The 23890-nt window shown below is 54.0% G+C and overlaps 6 protein-coding genes across 6 annotated transcripts; 2 read left to right on the top strand and 4 right to left on the bottom strand.

Annotated features, from left to right (window-relative positions):
• Positions 1 to 1371: 1371 nt before the first annotated feature.
• CORC01_08217 (uncharacterized protein) lies at positions 1372 to 2460 on the bottom strand (the record flags this gene model as incomplete). Its single annotated transcript, XM_022619850.1, has 3 exons — positions 1372 to 1690; positions 2095 to 2374; positions 2427 to 2460. The coding sequence occupies 3 exons, from the start codon at positions 2458 to 2460 to the stop codon at positions 1372 to 1374; spliced, it is 633 nt and encodes a 210-aa protein (XP_022473611.1).
• A 3933-nt stretch (positions 2461 to 6393) lies between these two features.
• CORC01_08216 (uncharacterized protein) lies at positions 6394 to 6784 on the bottom strand (the record flags this gene model as incomplete). Its single annotated transcript, XM_022619849.1, has 2 exons — positions 6394 to 6595; positions 6696 to 6784. 2 exons carry the CDS (start codon positions 6782 to 6784, stop codon positions 6394 to 6396), a joined length of 291 nt encoding a protein of 96 aa, XP_022473610.1.
• A 122-nt stretch (positions 6785 to 6906) lies between these two features.
• Positions 6907 to 7149, bottom strand: CORC01_08215 (uncharacterized protein; the record flags this gene model as incomplete). Its single annotated transcript, XM_022619848.1, has 1 exon — positions 6907 to 7149. The coding sequence occupies one exon, from the start codon at positions 7147 to 7149 to the stop codon at positions 6907 to 6909; it is 243 nt and encodes an 80-aa protein (XP_022473609.1).
• A 2059-nt stretch (positions 7150 to 9208) lies between these two features.
• CORC01_08214 (phosphatidylinositol-specific phospholipase C) lies at positions 9209 to 11595 on the top strand (the record flags this gene model as incomplete). Its single annotated transcript, XM_022619847.1, has 3 exons — positions 9209 to 9220; positions 9383 to 10033; positions 10096 to 11595. 3 exons carry the CDS (start codon positions 9209 to 9211, stop codon positions 11593 to 11595), a joined length of 2163 nt encoding a protein of 720 aa, XP_022473608.1.
• A 2347-nt stretch (positions 11596 to 13942) lies between these two features.
• CORC01_08213 (uncharacterized protein) lies at positions 13943 to 14602 on the bottom strand (the record flags this gene model as incomplete). The annotated part of the gene is made up of 1 exon (XM_022619846.1): positions 13943 to 14602. One exon carries the CDS (start codon positions 14600 to 14602, stop codon positions 13943 to 13945), a length of 660 nt encoding a protein of 219 aa, XP_022473607.1.
• An 8102-nt stretch (positions 14603 to 22704) lies between these two features.
• CORC01_08212 (uncharacterized protein) lies at positions 22705 to 22960 on the top strand (the record flags this gene model as incomplete). The annotated part of the gene is made up of 2 exons (XM_022619845.1): positions 22705 to 22794; positions 22856 to 22960. 2 exons carry the CDS (start codon positions 22705 to 22707, stop codon positions 22958 to 22960), a joined length of 195 nt encoding a protein of 64 aa, XP_022473606.1.
• Between the last annotated feature and the right edge of the window lie 930 nt (positions 22961 to 23890).

Raw genomic sequence — 23890 nt, 5'->3', positions numbered from 1 at the left:
GGAAAAGGGTAGAGTACCGCCTGCGGCAGCGAATAGGCAGGGCTGTTCCAAGTTCCAAGACTGGGTAGTTGCTGGCCCATGCAGGGCTGTAGTGGCATGCGTCTTGGCCGGCGGAACGTGGATGAGGAGGTACGTTGGCGTGGTGGACGGGGGTGAAGGGATGGAGTGCCAAGTGGTGTCGGACGGCTATCCGCAAGGGTGTAGCGGCATCAAGTTGCATCGAGGACCCAGCAAAGGCGGAGGCGAGACACAAGAGACCAGCAGAACGAGATGGTGATTGGCGATGATGGCTGGCTGAGGTATAGTGAAGTTTAAGGTGAGGAGGTGAGGGGAGACCCAAACCAGCAAAAGAAGCCAAAAGTACTGTGTGCCGGCGACAGTTCTTGTTGTGTGCGCGGCCCGGCTCAATATGGTGGATAGTCCATGGTGGATGGACGTCGAGACGGGATGGGGGATGATTATGGTATTTCGTCTGATTGATGCCATTTTGCGGTCTGGCCTGAGCCTGGGTAATGCAACCTTGGCGGAGACGAGACTAAAGGCTGCCCTTGTTCTGTGGTTGAGAAGACTCCACACCGGGCGTACAGCCTCTTCCCCCATCTTGGATGATATTTTGTGCAACCAGCAGAACGTTTACCAGTCCGGCGTCTTGCAGACTGCAGTACCTAGTCTATGGGGTCAGCCACGGCCCTCCGTCCAGTCCGGTCCACGGAGAAGCTGCCTTTGTGCCCGCTGAAAGGCTTCTGCGCCGCTGGCTGTGCGCAAACGAAGTATTCTGCCCCTCTCTGGCCCCTCGGCTCCGGACAACAGCTGGACTGGAATGATCTGATACAGTCGGGTTGACCAAGCGAGACCGGGGTGGAGTTTGATTGGGAGCGTCCGAGATGCAGCAATCAGAAGGGCAGACGGCCAGAGTGCAGATTGGATATGAGGTGACAATGATGTGAGGGGACTTGCAAGGCGTCATTCCATGTCTTTGATGCGCTAGGGCGGGTAATTCAGAAGTAGAAGGGAAGCTCAGCTGGAGGGAGTGTCAGTCGTGTCAGTGTAAGTGAGCAAAGGGACGGACGACCAACACGGCAGAGAGAGTGGGTGGCACCTGTGGCTCGGACGCATGTGGATGATGCATCCGGCAGAGTTGATTGGAGTTCATTCGACGACGTGACGCCTGGATCGAGGTTCTGGTCTGACGGTGCGATGGATACCTAGTAGAATCGGTAGAGAGAAAGTGAATGTGGTGTACGGCAAGCTCCAGCCATTGCTGCAGAGACCCTGATTCTTGGGAGTTGGCATTTCTTCGTCGTCATCATCATTCAAGTTGGCTGCTGATAAGCTGAACTTTTGGCTTTTGGGACCAGAGAAGGCAGGAAGCTAGCACTTGAATTGCATGGTGGCTTGCTCTTGCCCGTCTTTGGCGTCCTCAAGCAGCTCGGGATCCCAGAACCGGGTCGACCCCGCTTGCCCGCTTCGCACGCCATGAGGCCCAAGGTATCCCGTTGTGGCTTCTCCTGGGATATACTTCTTCTCCCAAGGGCCTCGAGGAGTCGTGGAAGTCCAGGAGTCAACGACCTCATCCGCTTGGATGGGGAATTTGGGGGCGTCAGACTCGCTTTGTACGGCGTCTTGGGCTTGTCTTAGCGGGAAGCCAATCGCTTGGTCTTCAAAGCTGTCTCTCGTGGATTCCCGCTCGCTAGAGACCCGGAAGGACGACTTGTCATGTTATGGCGGTCCAGCTGGCAGCCACCGGGGGTCATATCTCGTGGCCGTGTCCAGTCGACAAGCTGTTAGGGTGCGAGGGTGCGAGCGCGCGAGCTACCTTAGGCTACCTTACCTGCGTTGTTATCGGAGGTCTATGTCGGGTGGTGTTCTAGATGGGCCTCGATGGAGGCGCAAATCAATTGCCAAGTGCCGGATACGTACCTCCGGCACTGATCAGTCTGCTTAAGTAGGTTTTCGCCATCTTTCCAGTTTTCAGTCTTTTCAGGAAGCCGCATCTGAACAAGCAAGGAAAGTTGGGAGGAGGGTACCTTAGCTGCAGAGAGAAGCTCTTTCCCCGCTCATATGGGCAGATTCTAGATCAAGCCACCACGTTACGACCCTCCTGCCTCCTCTTGCCTCTTATCTTCTGCCTTCTGCTTCCTTGTGTGGTTTTTGGTTCCTGGTTTTGCGCGGGCCGCCTTCCTCCTGCCGGCGCTCGTTGTGCCATGTCCACGTTGCTGAGGTAGGTGCTTCTGAACGTAACCTCCTCCTCCTTCCTTGAGTATTAGCGAGTTCCTGCCTCGCCCAGACTGCACTTCGCTCTGGTTCGCTCGTCCTCCCCAAACAGGCAAGCTCTCCTCTTCCAAGGCCGGATATTTTCCCCAGCCCATCGCATCTACCAATTCCTCCGATGTCGACTCGCTTCCAAGTTCCATCACATTACATACCAGTACCAAATCTTGCGTTGGCCGGTCCGGTCATTTGCTTTCTCCCCGTTGCCACGTTTTCCAAGGGGTTTGCGGCGCAGACCTCTTGCAATGATCAGGTGCCAACAAGGATGCTTCCCCTCAACCATAGAGAGAGAGGGAGACAGGCACTGGCTACTCACTGCTCTTGACGTCCTTTGGGTGTGTCCGTGGACAAGCACGACAAGTCAGGCGTTCATCTCTGGTTGTCCCATCTCGGCCGCAGTCCGGGTTGTCTCTCTCTCTCGTTCTCGCGCGGCATGCATCTCCCTCCCAACCATGGAACCCAACCCGACCTTGACGAATTCCTTACGCAGCACTAGTGTAAGCAGCAGTGTGGCAGTATCCTTCGTCTGAGGCTCAGGTCTTCTCAAAAAGGGTGTCCGTTTCAGATTGGGCCACTTGACTTGATGGGTCACTCGGAAGTTGCAGAGACCAGCATATCCTCATAACTACCCCGGCTCGGCCACAACTCAGGCAACATGCTTGGTCAGGCCAACAGCAGTCCTCAACATCCCCGATCAATTCGTGCATGCGAAGGGGATGCCCGTCGTCGATCCTCGGCCGCCAACAGCCACTCTTTCAACGTCGGACAACGCAATCTGAGACCACCTACTCCCCGACACCGGCTCGTCACCATGGCCCTAGCGTGGCTTGCGATTGCAGTCAAAACTTGAGGAATTAGGTGTCGACATTCAGACGAGGGCCGGGCAGCGTCTTCGCTTCCTGCATCGAAGCACTCTATTTGGCACGCCATCGTCCTTCTTTTGTTGCTATCCCTCTGCTCGTATGACTGAGACACTAGCATTCTGTCTTTCGCTGTCGGCAACTCCCAAAACACCGAGACAAGATGCGCCAGTCGCCCTGTGATACCGACCATGGAGTACCTGCTCCCCGCCCAAGAGAGCCTCACCATCCGCGGCCAATCTCCCCCACTTAGAATTAGCTCTGTGCCCCCGACAAACAAGGTCCGGGGGCCTGTGAAATTGCCCTTCCCACTTCGGCTGCCTCCTCATTAGAGCACAGAGGGTGAGAGGCAAAAGAGAAAAGACGACTCATCAACATTTTATAATAGTCACACAGAGCTCATTGTCCGAAGATGCAATATAGCTTCTCCAGTTTCCAGTGTTACCGTCTCTCCATAACAAACGGAGAATACCAACGTAGGATGCTCAGGCTCATTCTGCTAGCTGCGTGTTGAAAACGTCATTTGCGCACACAAGGGCCCTGGTTTCCGGCCGGGCTGCTCATGCTGGATTACGAGCTGGTCCGCTGGGTGACACGGGCAACGGCCATGATCGAGATTGGCCATACCCGCACTGCAATGACTGCACAACTCTTTGAGCTATTCTCCGAATGGCCGGATTGACAGCAAGGGTGACGGCCCACGACTCACGCCATCGCGGTCAGAATTCTAGCGACGTTGCACGGTTGCAGTCGCCAAAGTGCGCGCATTTCCATACCTAGGCGCCGTACTATTGTATACCCTGGCGTGCCTGGCCAGGAGTGCCAGCCTCAGCCACGGCGAGAAACAAGACACTGCGCTGCTGCTATGCACTGCAACTCTCCCGCTCCCAGGTCTATTATCCGTAACGCCGTGGACCAGTATTCATGTCGCTCAATTCGCTGAGGATTTAGTATCCGGCGTTGACATGGGCTGCGCGCGACACGCCACTGGGTCTTTCTCGTTCGGCCGAAGGAGTAGACGGGTGTTCCCTAGGATGTCTTGAACTCCAAGGGCCATACCGGTTCGCGAGCGACCTGGCGAAGTATCGTCTACCTCGCTGGGCTTAAGCGGTGGGCAGTGTTTCCGCCATTCAAACTTATCACGTCTGCTATCAACCCGAAACCCACCAGCCCGCAGCACCACTGAGACTTCCGGATTGAACTGCGGATTCTTCTATGTAACCGGCGGTGATTATCGGCGACATCCTTGTATTTGGAGCGTCCGTCTTGCCCTCTGGTCGAGAATGTCAGGTAGGAAGGAGTTCTTTGGTGAACGGACTCTTTTACATGTCCAACTGCCATCCACCGGCTGATAGTGCCCACTCGTTCGGGGGAATCATACCGTTGGACCCAACTAATGCAGTTTCGTCAAATATGCGGTTGTTGCTCGTCGAATCACAAGGAGTCGGAGCTACCATGATGATCAAGCAGCACCGACGGCAAACGTTCCTCTTCGGAGCAGCTTCGGAGCAGATTGCAGATGTCGGCACGGCAAGCTCCACAAAATAAGGCCCGATGATCATGCAACCTGAAATGGCCGCGCTGTGAGCTATTGCTGTTTGGGCCGGATTGATCTACCGGCCATCTACGGATAGTTGAATTAATTAAGTAACCTTTTTAGGCTCCTGCCTCAACGCGACCGACGCGCGACAAGCTTCGGCTACTTGGGAGTAGAAATCATTGAGCATATCGCTAAATTCTCAACTTCATGCGAAACTTGCACCAGCGTTGTCCACGTCACTAAGTCCGCGATTGAGCGATTTCAAGCAACATGCTGCGGGCAAATACATCTCTGTCGTCTGGTCTTGAGTCAAGCCTTGCAGATGACCAACAATTACTCGATGCTTTTGGGGGCTGTGGGAGCCGTCGTCCAAACCATGCCTTGAGCCAGACACTTGTTGTCGCAGACATCGCTGCCAGTCGCCGGGAAGTCGGCCATGAGATGGAGGTAGGCGGACGAAATTTGGGCGCTCTAGCCCTCACAGGCGGCCTGGAAATTTGAGCCGCTGGGCTGAAAAGCTTTGATCGCTCGCCTGCTATCCAAGCGGACAGAGACACCAGTCAAGATAGCCTTGGTTGGTTTTCAGTTTGCCATCTGTCAACGAAGCGGAAGACCTAGCTGGAGAGCAACATCTTACCGAATTCCTAATAGCCCGGCCTGAGGATGGTCACATTTTTTGCCCCAGGAGACGTGGCATCTTCTGGCATGGACAACTATTCCGATTTTGCCGGAGCTCGACAACACGCACCTCTTCCACGAGCATGCGGATGTGCCTGGACATTGAGTCAGAGGCCGCATTGAACAGACGAAGTCGTCTTGTAGTCAAGGAGGTTGGGGGGGTTCCATGGACTTCCGGAACGTTTTGATCACCCCCCCGCCCTGAATGAGTCGGGACACTTTTCAAAGTCATCGCGCACGGGCAAAGGATTTCTCCATGTTTCAAAGCCGTTTCTTTCACAGAGCACAAATCCTATTATCCTGCCCGCCTCCCACGCCGAAGTATCCATTCTGCCGCCGTGGTGGTTTTTGAGTCGCGGAAGGGCTCCGGCGCTTTCACGGAGTTGGCCTTGCGATCCCCTGATAGCATGGACTCGCGTGGGCCATGTGGAGGTTGGCTGAAGGAACGCATTGCATGAGGTACGGACTAGATGTCAGGTTCTTTCGAACTTCGTCACCAGATGTTGCCATGTCAGAACTGGTTTCAAGCAACCCCATCGAGGGCATTTCACCACCTACCCAAGGTAAGCCGTTCGGCCAAAACACCAGTTGACGCCGATAGGAATCGAACCCAACTTAACCTTCTAAGCATGACCCCCGCCTTACTCGCTACCAAGCCATCTTGAAAGACGTCTTGTGTGACAATAGACAATTGAACAACAGGACCAAAGCTCTGACCGGGTGTTCGGGGTCCCAAGTTGAGCATCAATTCACCTGAGAGAGTATTCGGTTGCCAGTAAAAGTCAAATCGGATCAGTTTATGTATGTTACTGACCGTAATTAGTAATTAGACTGTTATGAAAAGCTCCATCTACCCCGTCACAAGTTCAACAGCTTCTCCTACACATTTCTTTTTCCACCTATAGAGTACGAGGTGGAAAACTGCTCAGGCTTTGCGCGTCAGGAGAAGTGTCGAGAGTTGAGCTACGGCACATGGAATCCCCAGAACAGCTGTGATCTCATAAGGTAGCGCAGCAGAAAGAAACGTTCACCACGACTTTCACTTCATTCTCCAATAACGTAGGTACAGCCTTCGTGTCCAATCCAGACTTCATGCACGCGGCCGGCGTCAATATCGATACGGTCGCCGACGCCATAAGTAACCTTGTCGGGGCTCTCGTCCTCGGGATAAGTAACGGTAAGGTTCCCTCGCAGGATCAGATGGGTCGTCAGACCACGATGCGAATGCGGGGAGTAGTGCGCGTTCCTAAGCTTTGATCGTCAGTTCGTGCATCCTCGGTTTCCCCTAGGGGGAAGGCTGAAAAAAAAAAGTTCCTGGATTGAGACAGCGGGCATCAATCACGTACGGTCCGTCCGTCCAGGTGAAGACATGAGAAAACCCCCAAGACCTAACTTCGGACTCGCTGTCACGCTTTGAATTGAGCTTATCGGACATGGCTACGATGTTGAGCGATTGCTGGCTCGAAATTTAGGTGTGATGAGCGCAGTGTCCAGAGATTTGCTCGCGGTGTGGCGGCGTGGGCGACGCAGGTAGACGGACGAGAGGTCACGATTGCGTCAGAGAACATCAGATGTCGAGTTCTGTGCAGGGCGGGGGAAGGGGTTCGCCTCGACCAGGTCCGGGAGCCGTTTGCCGGCGATTCCGACGCGACCGTAGGGTTTTGTCAGAAAACTGAGCTGAATAGAGTCGAAGGATTGCGCCGCTGAGAGACTTCGTTGGTGGTGTCGGTGTTCAAACGGCAGTTTGTCTGCCCAGGGACGGTGGTGGTGGTGGTCCGCGGGCTCGAGGGTCGGCTGCATTGTGGGGGAAGCCCGACTTTTGAGGTGCCCGACCCCACTTGTCCCCCGAGCGCCCGGATGCCGTGTGGCGACTGAAAATACGGTGGTTCCCGGGAGGCGCAGCAGCGGTGGCCGAGCAAACGAGATGCACAGGCGCCGGTGGAAAACGTTGTGGTGGCAGCAACAGCAGCGGCAGCAGCAGCCAAACACGGAGAACATCGGCCTTAGCCCCGCCATGCCCGCTCACCCTTGGCGTACGGGTGACAAGCTTGGAGCCCCTAGCTAGATGTATCGAGGTGGAACAGGACGACGGCACGACGGGACAGAGTCGCCACAAGGTCCTGTCAGGCCAAGTGGAGACGACCCGTGTAGGGACCGTGTCTGTAGACTCTGTGTGTCCGTTCAGCTCTTTACACCTTTAGCGTGCCCTGTCTTTTCGTGCCTCTGCAGGCTCTGCTGGCTTTCGCGGCTGCCTAGAGAGCTGTCCCCTCGGCCTTAGCATGCCTATGATATCACTTTCTATGGGCTCATGGGGATCATCCCTCTCTCCATACGAAGCGGCAGGGCCTCCACTAGTTAACGTCTGGTGGGGGTTTTACCCGCTTGACGAATGCTATGTTTAGCGCATCTCGACAGGGGACCTCGAGACGTCAATAGGGGCAAGGCTAAGATGGCAGGCGACAGTTGACTCGAAGTATCAGCCGCATTGCCGTTTTGCCGGGCCCGGTGACGAGATTGGGGCTTCGATGTTATGCGGACAGCACAGCAACAAGGCATGGTGAGTTGTATGCCATGGCAGACTGCACCTCACGGCAGGCGAAAATGGCTGAGTGCTTTTTTTTGGGTAGCCAAGGTATCCGGACGTCAGGCATTGAGCCTCCCGGTGTGCCCTACGAAGCACCACCAGTCAATCTATCAACAATAATCGACGCTTGTGTCTAATGCCAATGATTTCCCAAAGAGGTGCCCCGTAACATAGGTACGCCAGGGCAGACTGCGATTGGGGGCCAAGACTAGCCCTCTGCAGATGGATTCGGTGTGACGGCTCCGCTTCGCGATGCAGGGAGAAGAGAAGAGAGAGAGAGAGACACACACGCGCAGACTCCGCCCCTCCAACACAGGGCATCACAACTCCAACTTCCGTTAGACCAGGATTGTCAGTAAATGTGCCTTGTGACTGGTCGCGTCTCGGTTGGCACCTTCCAGTCCGACAATCATTATACAGAAGAGGTACCCAAGTTGTCTGACGATGATGAGAGGAACTATGCGATACGCGTCAGTCTCGCCAAAGTCAAGCATTCCTCAGTCAAGAGGAAATGGAAGATCTGCGGGCTCCGACGTGATCAACAACAAAACGAAACCAGGCGAGGTGCAGAGCTGAGAGCCCAGAACACCCGGCTCGAGAACCAAGGACGTGGATCCCGAGGAGGCCGTCCCTCAATGTCTCAATAGCCAGGCAAGGAACACCACCACACGCTAGAGGGCACCATCGACAGGGCAGTCGGGACCACCTTACAGCAGGGATCCAAACCTTCGGGGGCAGTGCTGAACCGTTCCCATTGGCCACTTGCATCGCTCTGCACCATCGGACGAGGCTGTCCCCCTCCAGAATTCAAGTGCGATGGAACGGGAACCCCATCACATTGGATCACGGTGTTCCCTGCCCACCCATGTTCTCAGCTATGCTGACATGCATATCCACGCTTCCCACTCTCGTTGAATTGAAACTACCCTTTGCTGGTCTCTCGAATGCCTTCGTTCCTCGATTCCTCTAATTCTCGAAAATCATCACCCACTCTCGTTCAACGACCTCTCAAATTCTCACACTCCCGTTCCTTCATCTCCCTAACCACTTCTTATCCCCCAAGTCCAATGGGCTAATGATATATGCACGCGCTCTCTGAAGCCGTACCCCTCTGTCCCCTAGCACCAGAGTAGGCTTATTGAGCAAGAATTACCCCCCTCCTCCGCGGCGACTTTCGGCCAGCTATACGCACAATCCATTCGGTGAACCCAGGCACATAGTAGAAGGAAGCTTGGGTAGGGAGGCAGGCTATCCAGCCGCTGCAGCTCGACCGCCATGTGTCTCTCCGTACGTCTCCTACCGAAACCCGAACTTGGGGGTGCGCTCAATGCAAGGCTCCGGCCTTGGTATTGCCTGCCTACCAATGCCTTTCCTGCTTCTTCTCATGCCTTTCGACGCTGGCCTCACAGCAGTCGTCAGTATTGAGACGAAGACTGACATACCATCTAGTTCTGGCGCCGAAAGGCCCCGAGCGACGAAAAAGCTCAGAAGAAGCGGAGGACACTCACGATGCCGTTGTGGTCCTCCTCCAACAAGACCTCCGCCAACACCCTCAAGAAGATGGTCGGCCTCACCACCCTCCTGGCACCTACGCGCGACGGCTTCCACTTCCCACCCGTCACCCGACCGATGCCCCTGATTAACATCATAAACGTTGACGGCGCTACCGACCCGTCATCCTCATCATCCGCCGCCTCGTACCCCAAGGAGGCCGCCCCGTCATCCAACCCCGACGAGATCCTGCTCAGCATCGCTATCCACAACCGCCTTAGGAAAATCTTTGACGACCTACGCTCCCGCCGTTCTTCACTATCCCGCGAACCTTTCGTGACCCGCGACCAGCTCCTCGTATTCCTCGAAAACACCCAGGGCGAAATCGATGTCGAGGCTGTATTGCCCGAGGATAAGGAAAGATACACCTATGGCGAGTTCCTAGAGACGTGGTGGAGCCATTATGGTTGGGACGCTACGCGCGCATTGAAGGAGGAAGACAAGGACTTGAGCCGGCCCATCACAAACTATTTCATCAGTAGCAGTCACAACACATATTTGGAGGGCAACCAGCTTGCCTCCAAGAGTTCACCCGAGGCTTATAAAACAGTACGTCGCACCATGTCTGCATTCGTTCAGCAGAGAGACGCCTTCTGACACGTGAGTTGCAGGTCCTCCGCCGTGGATGTCGATGTATCGAAATCGACGTCTGGAACGGAGACACCCCCATCACGACACAAGAGGGCAGTCGCTCTCCCAAACCCGACCACTCAAGGAATCTCTCTGGCTCCTCCCTTCCCAACGTGGCCGCGAGCGTCAAGGAAACGGTAGAAGATCTCCTGGTCGATCGAAACACCAACAGCAACGGCCACAACAGAAACACCAGCAGTGCCAGCAAGTCACTCAACCCTCGCGATAGTGCCACTCTGCTAGGACCGAGCGAGTCTACCGAGTCCCTCAGCAAAACCCTCCGCCCTTCATCCCCAACTCCCTCTGTAAAGAACCGTCTGCCGTATCCCAAAGATGAACCCATAGTCACTCACGGCTGGACCCTCACAACTCCCTGCGGCTTCAGAGAGGTTTGCAAGGCCGTCCGCGAATCTGCTTTCGAGACGAATGAACTACCCCTCATCGTCAGTCTAGAGGTCCACGCCGATAGGGAGCAGCAGGAGGTGATGGTCAAAATCATGAAAGAGGAGTGGGAAGGCATTTTGATCGACAAGTCGTGGGAGGGCATCGATCCCCGTTTCCGTCTGCCCAAGCTCGAGGAGCTGAAGCGCAAGATCCTCGTCAAGGTCAAGAAGGCGCCTAATAAAATTGAGGTCCCTCCCAGCACAACGGCCCTTTCGCAAAAGTTCGCCAACGATGAGGACGCCTCGGGATCCGACGACGAACGTAACAAGGAAGCATCGAAACCTCCCGCCACGCCGAAAATTGACGCACCGGTCAAGGTCCAGAGTGGAAACGAGCCGGCCAAGAGCACAAAGGTGGCCATTTGCCAGGCACTCAGCAGTCTGGCCATCTACACCCACAGCGAGCACTTTAAGAGTTTTGAGACGCCGGCGGCTAAGAAACCGAGTCACATCTTTTCGATAAGTGAAAACAGGATTCTAGAGCTACACACCACAAAGGCCCGCGAGATGTTCGCGCACAACAAAAACTTCTTCATGCGGGCTTTCCCCAACGGCTCGCGCGTCGACAGCTCCAACCCGGACCCCAGTCTATTCTGGCGCAAGGGCGTGCAGATGGTCGCTCTCAACTGGCAGTATCTCGACGAAGGAATGATGCTCAACGAAGGCATGTTCGCGGACGAGCTGGGATGGGTTCTCAAGCCCATCGGGTACCGGAGCTCTGACAAGGACACGCTGACAGAGGTCGACGCCGCGCCGCAAGGCGACATGGAGCTCACCGTTACCATCATCGCCGGCCAGCACATCTTTGTCGAAGACGATTCTGACAGCGACAGCAGCCGCGGCAAGCACCTCCGACCATTTGTCAAGTGCGAACTTCACGTCGAGATTGGGGCACAGAACGGAAAGGATGCTGACGAGGACGACTTCAAGCTGAAGACGGGATCAAAGAAGACTGACCACCCCGAGTGGGAGAACGGAGCGCGTCTCAAGTTCCCCAAGGTTTCGAGGGTAGTGGAGGAATTGAGCTTCATCAGGTAAGAAAAACCCACTGTCGCTTTCATTTGGCTTCTTTCTCCCTTCCCCCCCGGCAGCATGTTTTGGCTACAAGCCTTGACGATCCAGATTCGGGAAGACGGTGAAGGATGTGCGCGGCTCCGCGCCTACCCTCCCGCGCACGGCGTGTCCGACCTGCAGGCCTGAACAGCTCCGGCGGTGCAACGTTGTCTGAGTTGTGACGGCTCCCAACCCCCGGGATGGCCTGATTCATCCTCGGATGACATGCCGCGACCCGTCACGCTCTCGTCCCGTCGCAGGCGCAGGAGTCAACGCTCGTGGAATGACGGAGTCATCGATACCCTTCAATGCAGTGTGACCGTTCCTTCCCGTCACGAATCGCTTCCCGTCAATACTCACCTGCCAGGCGGGCCGCTGCGTTTGACAGCCGGGGCCGCTGCCACACCGCAACGTTCTTCTCCCGCGTCTCTGCATCTGCGAAAAGCCTGGGGAAATTGTTATGAATGGGCGACTAACTCCTGTTGCCGCGCAGATTCAAGATTGAGAATGATCCACTCCTCGGCGGCGATGAGCTCCTATCGTGGGCCTGCATCCGGCTCGACCGTCTACGTCCCGGCTTCCGCTTCGTCAGGCTCATGGACACCAAGAATCGACCGATTGAAGGTGGCAAGCTGCTCATAAAGATTGACAAGGTGGTGCGGTAAAAAAAAAAAATTGATCCATGTCGTATAGCTAGCTGGATTACAGAGAAGCTGCGACGCGATGTGGCTGGCAGGCTCTCAGAAGATGAAAAGAGCCGCTTTTCCTTTTGTCTAGTTTCCGCAGGTTTGCTTGGAAGCTCGCGATGTCGTTGCATAACTGATGGGGGGGAAAGAGGCGTGGGAGGGCGTCTTTCTCCATGGCGTTTGTTCTTTTCCTTCTCTTTCTCTATGCGCAAGCGATACCTATTTTCTACCACCCTACACTATTCATTCACCTAGAGTTTCAGGTCTTTTGGTTTACTCATCCTTTCTTTTTCTTGCTCTACTTTTCCTTTTCTACGCATACACTATACGCGCGGCACATGGGCGGGTTTTTGTGCGAGTGGTGTGCCTCGGGGGAGTTTTTTTATTTGGATTTGGATTTGTGTTGTTTAGGGTGACACGGCGAAAGGACTCGAAGCATTTCAAATTTCCATTGACATCTCTCAACGCCCCCCTTCTTCCTTTTTTTTTTATTTTTGTTAAGAAACTTTCTTCGTCCGTGTAGGGAATGGCAAAAGTGAGACTCGGAGGGAAAACAACGGAGAGACAACAGGTCATTTCAGAGTCATGAGAGTCATTTCCTATTTTTAGGGGGGCGGGGGCGGTGGCGAGGGGTGTTTTTATTTTTTTTTCTTTCGCATTCTTAAGAGAAGGAAAACCTTGATGAGGTCAGCAGAGCGAAAGCGAAGAGGCTCAAGAGGAGGATAGGATTAGGTACACGTCGTGGACAAGGTTGGTCTTGGGAAAACCAAGGTCGCTGAGATGAGACACGCATGAGAGACAACAAACAGGGCGGGAAAAGGACGAACAGCACACATACAAATACACAAACCTGTGGGGCGCCGATCTGACGCAAAGAAAGCGCGAGGCGAAGAACCAGACCCAACCGTACGTAGTGGAGAGGAAATAGACAACCAAGGGGGGGGGGGTCTCACCTACGCATCTAACCATTCAACCTAATTTGTCTTCTTCGAGTTGGGTGTGAGGCGGGAGGGAGCAAATATCCAATTCTTGACTGTTGCTCCGTGACCTTCCATTCTTCTTTTAACGGCTGACTCTATATCCCTTCCTAGCTTGGTAGAACGGTTTCAGTCTTGTACAATGTGACCGGATTTCGGGGAGGGGGTGAACGGGGCATGTGCCGGCCGCCTGAGGCTTGACCGCCACCGCCGAGAAAGATCTGTCATTTATGAGTCTCGACGAGCGAGTTATGAAGATGGGGTAAGAGAAAGACTTCTGTCTCTAGATTGCTGTGTAGCAGCATCATATAACAAAATGCCAACGCATGTCAACATAGAGGATGCAAGCGGATACCTGCGAACCTTGTTCGGGACGTGCAGGACGGCAATGCATTTCGTCAATGGCATGTCGGCCGTATCGTCAATCTATACCAGCCTCCCTTCCCCGACTGTCTCTCCGTGTGTGCTTTTCCACTACTTCGCTATTTTCAAGGTTCGTAACCATCAGGGTAGCTGTTGGGTCTCATCAGCATATCATGGATGAGGTTCTTCTTCTTCCTGCCTCACGTCGCACCTAGGCAGACATGCTTCTTGTTGTGTGACGCCGGGGAAGAAGATATTCGACTCGCGGACCAAGGAAAACACTGTCGAGGGAGCACAACACCACTGTCAAGACTGTGTGACCTGGAATAAAATGATACATGACGGAGCAGGGTTCCAAATTGGCGGGCGTCGTATCTGATCACCAGGAGACCCATTTTCTGTGGTCGATATCGGATGAAAGGTTCCCTCCTCTTTCGGCTGCTTCGACGGGAGTCGGCCTCTTTGAGCCGCCGTGTAACGACTGTTGCTCTGACTCCATCCCCCGTTTCCGTGCCAAGAGGCCTGCACCCGAACTTTTGCTCGTAGAGGCAAGGTTCTAGACTGCTTCCGTCCGTCTTGATGTGTTGGTCGTCTGCGACAAATATGGCGCTCAAGAACCCACAACCCCCGCGGTGAAGGCTCAACACACGACGCTTCAGCCCTGCCCGGCTGTTGCGGCTTGGCACCGAAAGATGCACGATTGGCAAGCTTTCCTGCCTTAATACCTAACCCGGTGGCACCAGTTGTGGGCTGCAGGCTCGGCATAGGGAAGCAAGCCATCGAAAGAGCAGATGAAGCTAAGCGGGAGCGCGTCGATCCCCAGGAAGTCTCAACCCGCTGTGGCGGTCGTGACGGTGTAGCCAAAAGGTGAGGTCCCCAGTGTGGCCGTTGATCATGAGACAAGTCATAACGTAGAAGAAGAAATAATGTGCAAAAGTCATCCAATGGAACCTTTTTATCCTGCATGTCTGTGAGACAAGAAGGAATAATCACCGTCATGTGCAATCATAGTGCCGGACTAGATGCTATCTGGCGCGGCCCGACAATATACAACTTTGTCAGTTATCACCGAAGGTAGATTTGTCGGTGCGACTGATCAGACAAGGCCAAGGGGGATGGATGCTCCTGGAATAAGCAGCCTCGGCTGCAGGCTCTGGGTAGGCATCTCGACGCGCCATCACCCCAAACCGTCAAGATGAAGGCAGGGAGCCCGGATTGTCAACTCGGTGATGATCGGAAATAGGCTGTCTCCCCGTCCCCAACGGGTACCAATGTCGACAAAATAAAGTTGACAGTACCATGCCGCGACATTGAGACAGGCGATTGGTGGTTACCTGGCGTTGCGGGAACTAGGGCGGTGTAACAAAGCCGTCACCAGGCATCTAGCCTTCAAACACCAGGACATGGACATGACAAAGATGTTCGAGATACCTAGGCATGCAGAGAGCAAGGGTCCGGGAAGTGAGACATGCATTTGTTCTGTCAGTTGGGAGAGTCGTTTGGCGGGGTCGTCATCGAAATCTCTCTTGATCTAAAGATACCGTTGGGGATTGAGTCTTTGGCCGGTTGTCAAGATGCAATGACCCGCCATTGTCTCTTGGTTTTGTGACTGGCCATGTGGTACGGATGCAGTGGCCGCATTGCTGCGGGCGTTTCCGACAGTCTGGTTGACTAGCTGGGTATGCCTGTCGTCCACGAACCGGTAAGCGAGATTTTGGTGTTGTCAATGGAGATGGCCAGGAGATTGAGGGAGGGATCGATCGTAGATCTGACGGAGCTTCAAGACGGGGGCTGGCCTGAGACTTGAATTCCAATCTTGCGTCAAATAGTACTCTCTAGGTCTTGCGCAAGGAGCGGTGATTGCTATGTGGCAGGCACCTGGACTTCAAGTCTCGTGGCGGCAAGGCGTTTACCAGGCCAGGAACCAGAACAGCTGAACCAGAAGACGAAACAGCCGTATTCCTTGTTGGGGATCCCAGCGATTGGCGTTGGGCGTTTTGATGAGACATTAGCCCATCGGAGCTGGAGACCGCCAAAACACCACGTCTCTCCGGATGCTTGCATGAGTATGCAAGCTCCCTCACCGCAAGGGAGCCGTCGTTATTGGTATGCAGTCGTGGGAAATTCGCAATATTACGTAGATAAACCTGCTTGTTCCCCCTACTTGATGCCAATTCTGGAGCAGACACTGGAGCGCTTAACTTTGAAGTTTCGGGTTTGATGCGATTCGGGCAATATTGACCGACCTTTCCGACTGTAGACGAAATTCTGCGCAGCAACACGTCCGTGTAGGAACGTGGCGGCTCTTCACCATGTGCCCCTCAAGTAGCATTTCTCGAGCGCAACCAGCCCGTCGAATTCATTGAAAAGCGAGAACGGGCAGAGAGGATGTCTTGATTGGGCAGTGAAGCTTCGTAGCGGGAGATGTGGTCGGGTCGATGTGACAGATCATTTTCTGTCATTCGATTGCAGCCTCACTGAAATTAGCAGCGGCGGCTGGACAATGCCGGGCTTGCACCGATTTTCGATGAGAGACTGACTGACTGATCGACCGCGCATCTCGTCTACGAGATGATAGGTCACATCGGCACCTCGATTTGGTTGATGTCCACGCAGTAGGTGGGTATTGAAGTACCCCAACGCCCACCGAATCTGACATTGAATTGCATTACATACAAAGCTGCCGGCACGAATGAGCAGGCCAACTGTTGGAGGCGTCGACTGCCAGATGAAAGCCGCAGGATGCGTGTCGGTACGTGTTTGGTACGTCGGCTAGTCGCAGTGGTCAGTAGTCGATACGGGTTGGAGGCTCGGAGCGTGAGCATTCCGCTAGTGGTGGTCACAAATGACAACAAGGGTATTTCGCCGAGGACAATCGACACGTCGATTCGCCTGTTGGGAATTTGAAACCAAGATGTGTGAGACATGAGATTGTCTGATGGTGCTCCTGGGCCATCGCCAGTTGTTGTCGATTCACATTTCGGTGACGATGGAATCGGGATTCTGAATCCAGACCCTGCGACGATTGTCGGTGAGTCTACCCACATGCATTTGGATGATCGTCTGCTATTGAGTCGGTCGGTGTGAATTGGGCCACATGGCCAACCGAAAGTACCAGGGCGGAACAAGCCGCGGCACCGTACTCGTCGGTCAGCAAAGAGCTTCAGTCCTTTACAAAACTTGTGCCAAGCACAACTTACACACCTACTCTCGTTTTACAAGGGTCTTGGTGCCATTGCTTCAGACACATGACGGGACGTCTGCGAGAACAGTCGGAATGACGACCGGAGCCCCGAAAACGTATGATCTCGTGTCTTTCGGCAGGGCTGGTGTTATGCGGTGAAATGCAAAGACGTTGGAAAAGGCCACTGCGACGTCATATCGTGACCCAATCTTGGCGCATGTGTCAAACTTCGTTGGCGTCGCTTGGACCAAGGGCGGGCTGTGGTACAAATGTAACTTTTTGCGGCCTCGTATTGCGGTCTCGTCACGCGGCGGCAGCGACATGCAGCGTCTGCGCAACGTAGATCGCGGGATGTGAGGGCGGATACGGCTCGCCGTCAAAGTCTACGCGGCCGATCACGGTGCGACCACCTTGAACCAGCTTGCTGGGATGAGGCTAGGCTTCTGTCCTTTGCAGTAGTCGGTGTGCTACGACCACCAGCTCAGCTGGTGTTGTCGTTAACATTCCAGAGGGTGTGTCAGGATTGTCAGCGTGTCGAGGTGTAAGTCCATCAACTGGAGCCGCTGCATCGCGGACGATAAGTGAGATCCCGCTAGCCTCGAAATGACCTACTGCTCGACGAGCAGAGACGGCAGATAATGTTCAAGTTCCCAACTGACCTCCTCCATTTGGGGGCTGGGGCGCTCGTCTACGTCGAGCCGAGCCGAGCTGCTCGCCTGCCTCTACTATCGACGGTCCATGGCGGTGCGTACGGTGTGGAAAGACGTCAAGGACACCTTTGCCGTCCCAGTCGGACGAGAGAGAGCACATCGCCATTTTCCATTGATGGGCAGCCTAGTTGTTGCAGAACAGCACGCTAAGGGGCCTTGGTCGAGTAAAAGGGAAAAGGAAAAAGCAAATATGCGCAAGGGAGCCCGTGGAGCAGGTACTTGGAAAAGAAAGCGGATGAGTGCGCCGGGTGGAGACATGTGAGTGGGATTTGAACCAAACGCGAAGCTTGGGGCCCATTCGGAAAAGAAAGAATGGCGGATTCCATCAAAAAGACGGAAAAGTAAAAGCGACTGAGGAGAGGAAGAAGCAGACGAAATAGAAGAAGAGGAGCAAGCGTTGCGGCGGCCGGGTAATGGCAGCAGAACCTTGTGGAAAACTCGGAGGGGGCCAGTCCCACGTCGTACGTTTGCAGCCTAGAAGAAATGAAGGGATAACGAGGCAAGGGATGGAAAGAAAGCAAACGCAAAAGAAGCTTTGGCACTCTGTATCGTGAAAGGAAACAAAAGAAAAGACGTAGGGGAAACGGGGGCTGGTGTTTGCTGTACGTCTCATGTCTCTTGCCATCGTGGATCCACTGCGGTTTGGAGCTCTGTTCTGTTTCCAATGCAATCAGAGAGAGGAGGGGACCGAGGGGTGACTCGGGGAGCGCAATGTAAAGAAAGGAAGCAGCACCTGACGCAGGGAACCACATTCCACGCTCTGGAAATCTCGGTAAAAAAGGATGTCGACGGTCGACCCCGGATCGTAGTTTACGTTTACATGCTTGGAACGTCACGGTACTCATGGTACGTACTATGTATACACGTAGTCGCTTTCCCTTGGACCTCCAAGATGCGGATGCCATGCGATGCAAGAGCAAGAGCTCTTGTTGTGAGAAGACGCATTCCTTATTTCCTTCTTTCTTTCTGCATGTGTCGTGTCCGTCGAGTTTGCCGGATGTACATGCATGCAAGAAGATGACCCAGCATTTCTGTATCCCGCCCCCCCCCCCCCCTCTCTCTCCTCACAAGCGTAAGAAGCGCAGAGAAGAAACCCCTCCTATGCTTCTTCCACATTGACGCGGGGGTCCTCTCTTGTCGCTCTCCCTTGACGCTTGCTACACACGTGTTGACCCCGCCCGAGTGCATTCTAGGCAGGACTGGGGTTAACGACGATGTTCCTAGTCATTCTCATAGCAGAGCTGAGCTGAGCAAAGAGCTGCGCATCGGAGCTTCAGCCCTGACGCCTGACAACTGGCCTCGGCGCTTGCTGACGGTCCAGACTCGCCATGTGACGGGAACAGATGAGGATCAGCATGTTAGAAAAGCTAGACAGGTCTGGAATAATTCAAATCTGGGGGAGGGCATGGCTCGGCTGCGTTATGGTGAGATACGGTCGAGGTTCGAGATTCAGCTCGAGTCGAGGGCCGCCCCCAAAGGACGAAAGTGGTACCTTGGGTAGTAAGTGAATTGCGCGAGAGTGACGGAGGGCGCCGCGAATTGGACAAGCGACCTAGGTGAAAAGGAACGCAATCGACCAAACCGGTACAACTGATTGTTGGAGGGTTCGAAGTGCGAACGAAATGTGGGTGTCAGATCTGGTTACATCTTAGCCCTGCCTGGGATGATCTAGGGAAGCAGGGGCGAGGTCTTCCGCCTCAACCAAACCCACCCACCACTCCATGGCACCAACCACCATCGCTAGGTACCACAACCAACTACATCGACAACCGCAGCGGTTGCAAGATCCATCGGCCTGCAGCCTAGGTCAATCAGAAAATAAAAGATCCCGGTACGTGTGTGTAGGTGTGTGGGTGCGTGTGTGATTGGGAAGAAAAAAGTGCGATATGTGAGGAGATGGAGGAGTTGGAGGAGTTGAGCGAGATCCATGGATGCAAGAGGGGTGTGTGTGGTGTGCTTGCGCGCACAAGCCCATTGCAAGCCACCAATCGGGCTGCCGCCGGCCACAATCACGGTGAAGGGGAGCTTCACCAGCCGCGATGACCCCTCCCTCCCACCCGGGTCCCCGAAAGGACGCCACTCAGCCCCCTCCCCGGGATGCGCCAATGGGGTCATCCGAAGAAGACAGGACAGGGGTCCTTACTGTTCCTTCATTGCTTTGCTGCCATCCCAAACTCTCTCTACACAGTTCCTATTTTTCTCCAAAGTAGTATCTGGGTATCTTTTTTTATTCTGCGACAGAGCTATTTTTTTTATTTTATTTTTTTACGACTGCTCATAAAATCCATCCCAGGAATCGAAATGTCCCGGCTTGCAGAAAAGGAACATGCTCGACTTTGTTGGGGCTTGGAAAGCAACAACCAACAAGACTTTTTTTTCTTCCGTTTTGCGCCCTCTCCCTCCCCCGGAAAAGAGATGAACGAGGGGTTTATCAGTCTGCCGTCAACTTGTTTTTTTTCCCTCTTTGGCAAACAGAGTTTGTCATATGGCCAGCTCTTCCCGGAAATACATCTCCTCGTGCCCATCAAAGAGTCAGTGCTCGCACGTACGGAATGCGATACGAACCCTTCCCCGGCAGGCATCTTCCTCGTGTGGACGTTTGACTGCCGTCCCTACCTACCTACCTTACATCGCCTTACACACAAACAACCCGCAGGGCTATATGTCGTCTCTTATTGGATCTCCGTTACCTTATTCATCTCGACGCAGTAGTTCGACCCTAAAACAGGAACTAGATTTACTATTACGTGCATCCATCAAATCCAACAACGTGTAAACCAGAGGTTCTCCAAACTTTGTTGTGCCTCCGTTGGTATTCTACACTGCGACTTGCTGTTGCAGGGTTACGAGGCCTTGGGTCTTTGGCCTCCTGTCCAGTAGTCTAGGCCCAGTAGCTGTCTACGAAAGCAAACGGTACGCGATATTTGCGGCATAACACGACACACACACTCTTTTGTTTCCCGCCGCCTCCCTCAATTCCAATGTTTCTCTATCAAAGCCAATTTCAAATATGTCAGAGCTAAGCATCCCGTTCTCGTTTTCGTCGGCGTTTCGTCATGAGGCACCTGCCATCACAATGTGGAGTCCATACCGATCTCCTCCACCCAAATCCGTCTAATCCACCAAAAAAGAAAGCGCTAGGTAAGAAGAAGAACAGCATCCTACTATGGGGAGGCACGGGGGGGCCATAGAGCCGTTTGAGCCTCCATGTCGGCTCTGGAGGGGTTGCGACAATTCTGCAGGGTTTCCGTTGGTCACCGGCTACATGCTGTTCAGTAAAGGAATCCAAGGAGGGTCTGCTCCATGGGTCATGCGTGGAGTTTACTACTACAGAGTTTCCCAAATCTTCCCTTCTCCGCTCATACGTGCGTTACTGGGGGATACACACACAAAGTGAGAGAGAGAGAGAGAGATATGGGGGATGGGGGCCCTTCAGGCAAATACCTTACCTTGTCATGCTTCGATGACTACATAATCGCCTGTCTCTTTGCTGCAAAGTCACAGTCAGAGAAGGAATTCCCCGGCGCGGAATCCCGGGGCAGATCGAACAGAGCTCTGGAACATCCACTCATCTGGGTTATTCTTCTGCTCTCGCTCCCTGTTCGAACCCCTGCCTGCACTAGCCTCGCGATCGACTGCCCGCCAGGGGCCAATGAGCATCCCGGGGGCATGGAGATTGGGATTAGGACCTGGGATGGGATGTATTGCAAGGGTTGAAAGAGGTGTGTGTGCGGTGGGAGAGAGAGAGAGAGAGAGAGAGAGAGAGAAAGAAAGAGAGAATGAGTACCCAGATTTGCATCATAGCGCTGCCTCCGCACTTTGCTTTCCACTGCTTCCGCGTCGCGATACCTTGTATCCAATTCCAACAAGGAGGATTCGATGTATGAAAAAAATGAAGAAAAAACATGGTAAAACAAAGAAATACAAACAGCCAGCCAACCTCTGTCCGTCCCATCCCCAGAGGAGCCGCCGCCAGCCGCAAGTTGCAACGTGCCTCAACAAGCCGAGCCTCGTCAAACTGCCGTGTCCCGTCTACAGACTCGGAGGATGGCTTTCTTGGCTTGAGCTGGTTCGGCTCTGTCTTACCTCGACAGGAAAAACGAATAAAAGAAGAATGGCTTTTGTGGTAATCCGTAGAGCAAAGTACCATCTCCTTACCCCCCCCCCCCCCCCCCCCAAACCCACGCCCGCCCTCGCACGCAACCACTCACGAAAACAAAAAACAAAAAAAAAACAAAAAAAAAAAAAAAAACCCAAAACGAACAAAAAAAAAACCAACACAAACCCCCCCCCCCCCCCCCCCCCACCCCCCCCCCCCCCCCAAACCCAAATGCTGGCTTTACCAAGTTCTGCCAAGCCAGGAAAACATACATACAGACAGGCAGGCAAAAGGAAACAGATACCCGATGCATGTACACGCAACTCACTCACACATGCACACACCTACACATACACACGCGCACGCACACACAAACGTACGGTTCGTTCCCGATGAACAATTCTTCAGCCATCACCATGGGGCCTGGTCCACCCCACCTTGTCCCCTCGAACTGAGTGATTCAAGGATCCATCCCCATCGTTCATCCTTGCCCATGCCTATCCTGGCGACCTGGTTCGCGCCACCTTCGTTCATCGCTGAACTGCCACTGATACGCCTCCGGGTCTCTGCTAGTCCCGCACCAGAATGTGATATGTGCCATCTGCACTGTACCGGTCTACCGGCCTGTTTGGTTTCTTTTGCTGCTTGCTCCTTTCTGCTGGCGGCCTTCCGCCGGTTGCTCGCCGATTTGATTTTTATCAGATGGCACTGCCATATTTTCTTCTTGCACTAGTAACCAGAGCAGGGACTTGGAACACCCGCTCCCACCTTGAGCTCTTCTCCCTCGCTGTGCCTACCTGGTCCTTGCCCGTCTCGCCGGGCCAGCTAGCGAGTGCTTTGTCCTTGTCGTGCGATTTCAACGGAAACTGCCAAACTATAAGTATCGACGGTTGCCGCCTTGAGTTCTGTCGCCTGGTCCAGATCGCCATCATCGGACATTTTACAGGTCAAAGACATTGCTCGACGCACCAATTCCAACCTACATCAACATCGACTGCGAGTTCACCCCCACCACACCTTTTCGAATCAGATCCTACGAACCACACTACCACCTTGGTCGTCACATCTCGCCAACATGGTCTGCTCATATCACACTCAGGTCGACAAGACCGCTTTCCGAAACCAGCAGAAGCCATCGTCGTCCACCAAGAGCGGCTCGAAACAGGTGAGTGTGCATGACTGCACCCCACGTCCACACAGAGCCCGAATTAACTCTCTTTTCCCAGCACCTCCTCCCAGGCATTCGCTGCCCTACGTGCCATGCTTCAGGTAAAGAGGTGTGGGTACTACCCGGAAAAGAGTGCGGCTACTGCGGCACCCCCTGCGGCTAAGACAGCTCATGTGAGTTCTCCAACTTCTTCCCGCTCCATTTCAAGATGTGGCGGTGAGGCTGACTCTTGTCCAGCACTGAATCCCCTAACAAGAGTCATGAAGCTGGGACTGCGATACGATATTGGGAACCACCAAAACAATTACGATACCCCGGGACTACGGCGAACGGCGACACACAAGGACTATAGATTGAGGGTTTGTGTGCGAGCGAGATGACCATAGGGGGTTGTGCTTGTTCGAGTACGAGGAATTTTTCATTGTTGTCTTGCCATTTTTTTCTTTCTTTCTGGGTTTATTGGAGTGTATGGAAAAAGGGGGCAGATCAAAATTGATGCGTGGGCCAACCTGGGTACTGGCCCGGTAATGTTAACGAGCCATCTCTGTCCGATTTTCAGATCGGAATGCACGGTCGGAGGGGCAGAATGGGCGGGAGTTGGACGGAGAGAGGGATAAGAACAACATGGGCAAACCAACTGGCGCTTGGGCTTGGGCTTGGAAGGGGAGTTGGGAATTGTATCGGTAGCCGCTTTCGGCATACTTGCTTCAATCAGAGACTATACAGGTTCTTTGTTCTTTCTCGCACCTCGTTTGAACCTTGATTGTTTCGAACGGGAATGGATGGATGTCAGAAGTATGGATGCGGCGACGGGACTCGTGTGGTGTGGTGTGTATCTTGGTACAGGTTCCACCCTCGATCTTGGGACCAAAAACGGAGTAGATGCAGACCGACGACACCTGTATGGGCCGGAGCGCATCGCATGGCCCCGATCGCGACTGTGCCGGACGGGACGCGGGAGGTGTTTTGCTCGGAGATAACGCCGGGAGTGTGGTGTTGACTGCTGCTGAGTCCGGTTTTCGCGACGAATTGGCACACTAATGCCTGTAGTTGCATGAGGGGAAACCGATCCCCTAAGGTGTGTATCGGTCAA

Source organism: Colletotrichum orchidophilum (assembly GCF_001831195.1).
Source record: "Colletotrichum orchidophilum strain IMI 309357 chromosome Unknown Scaffold_69.1, whole genome shotgun sequence".
NCBI lineage: Eukaryota > Fungi > Ascomycota > Sordariomycetes > Glomerellales > Glomerellaceae > Colletotrichum > Colletotrichum orchidophilum.
This window is presented reverse-complemented; position numbering and strand designations above follow the sequence as displayed.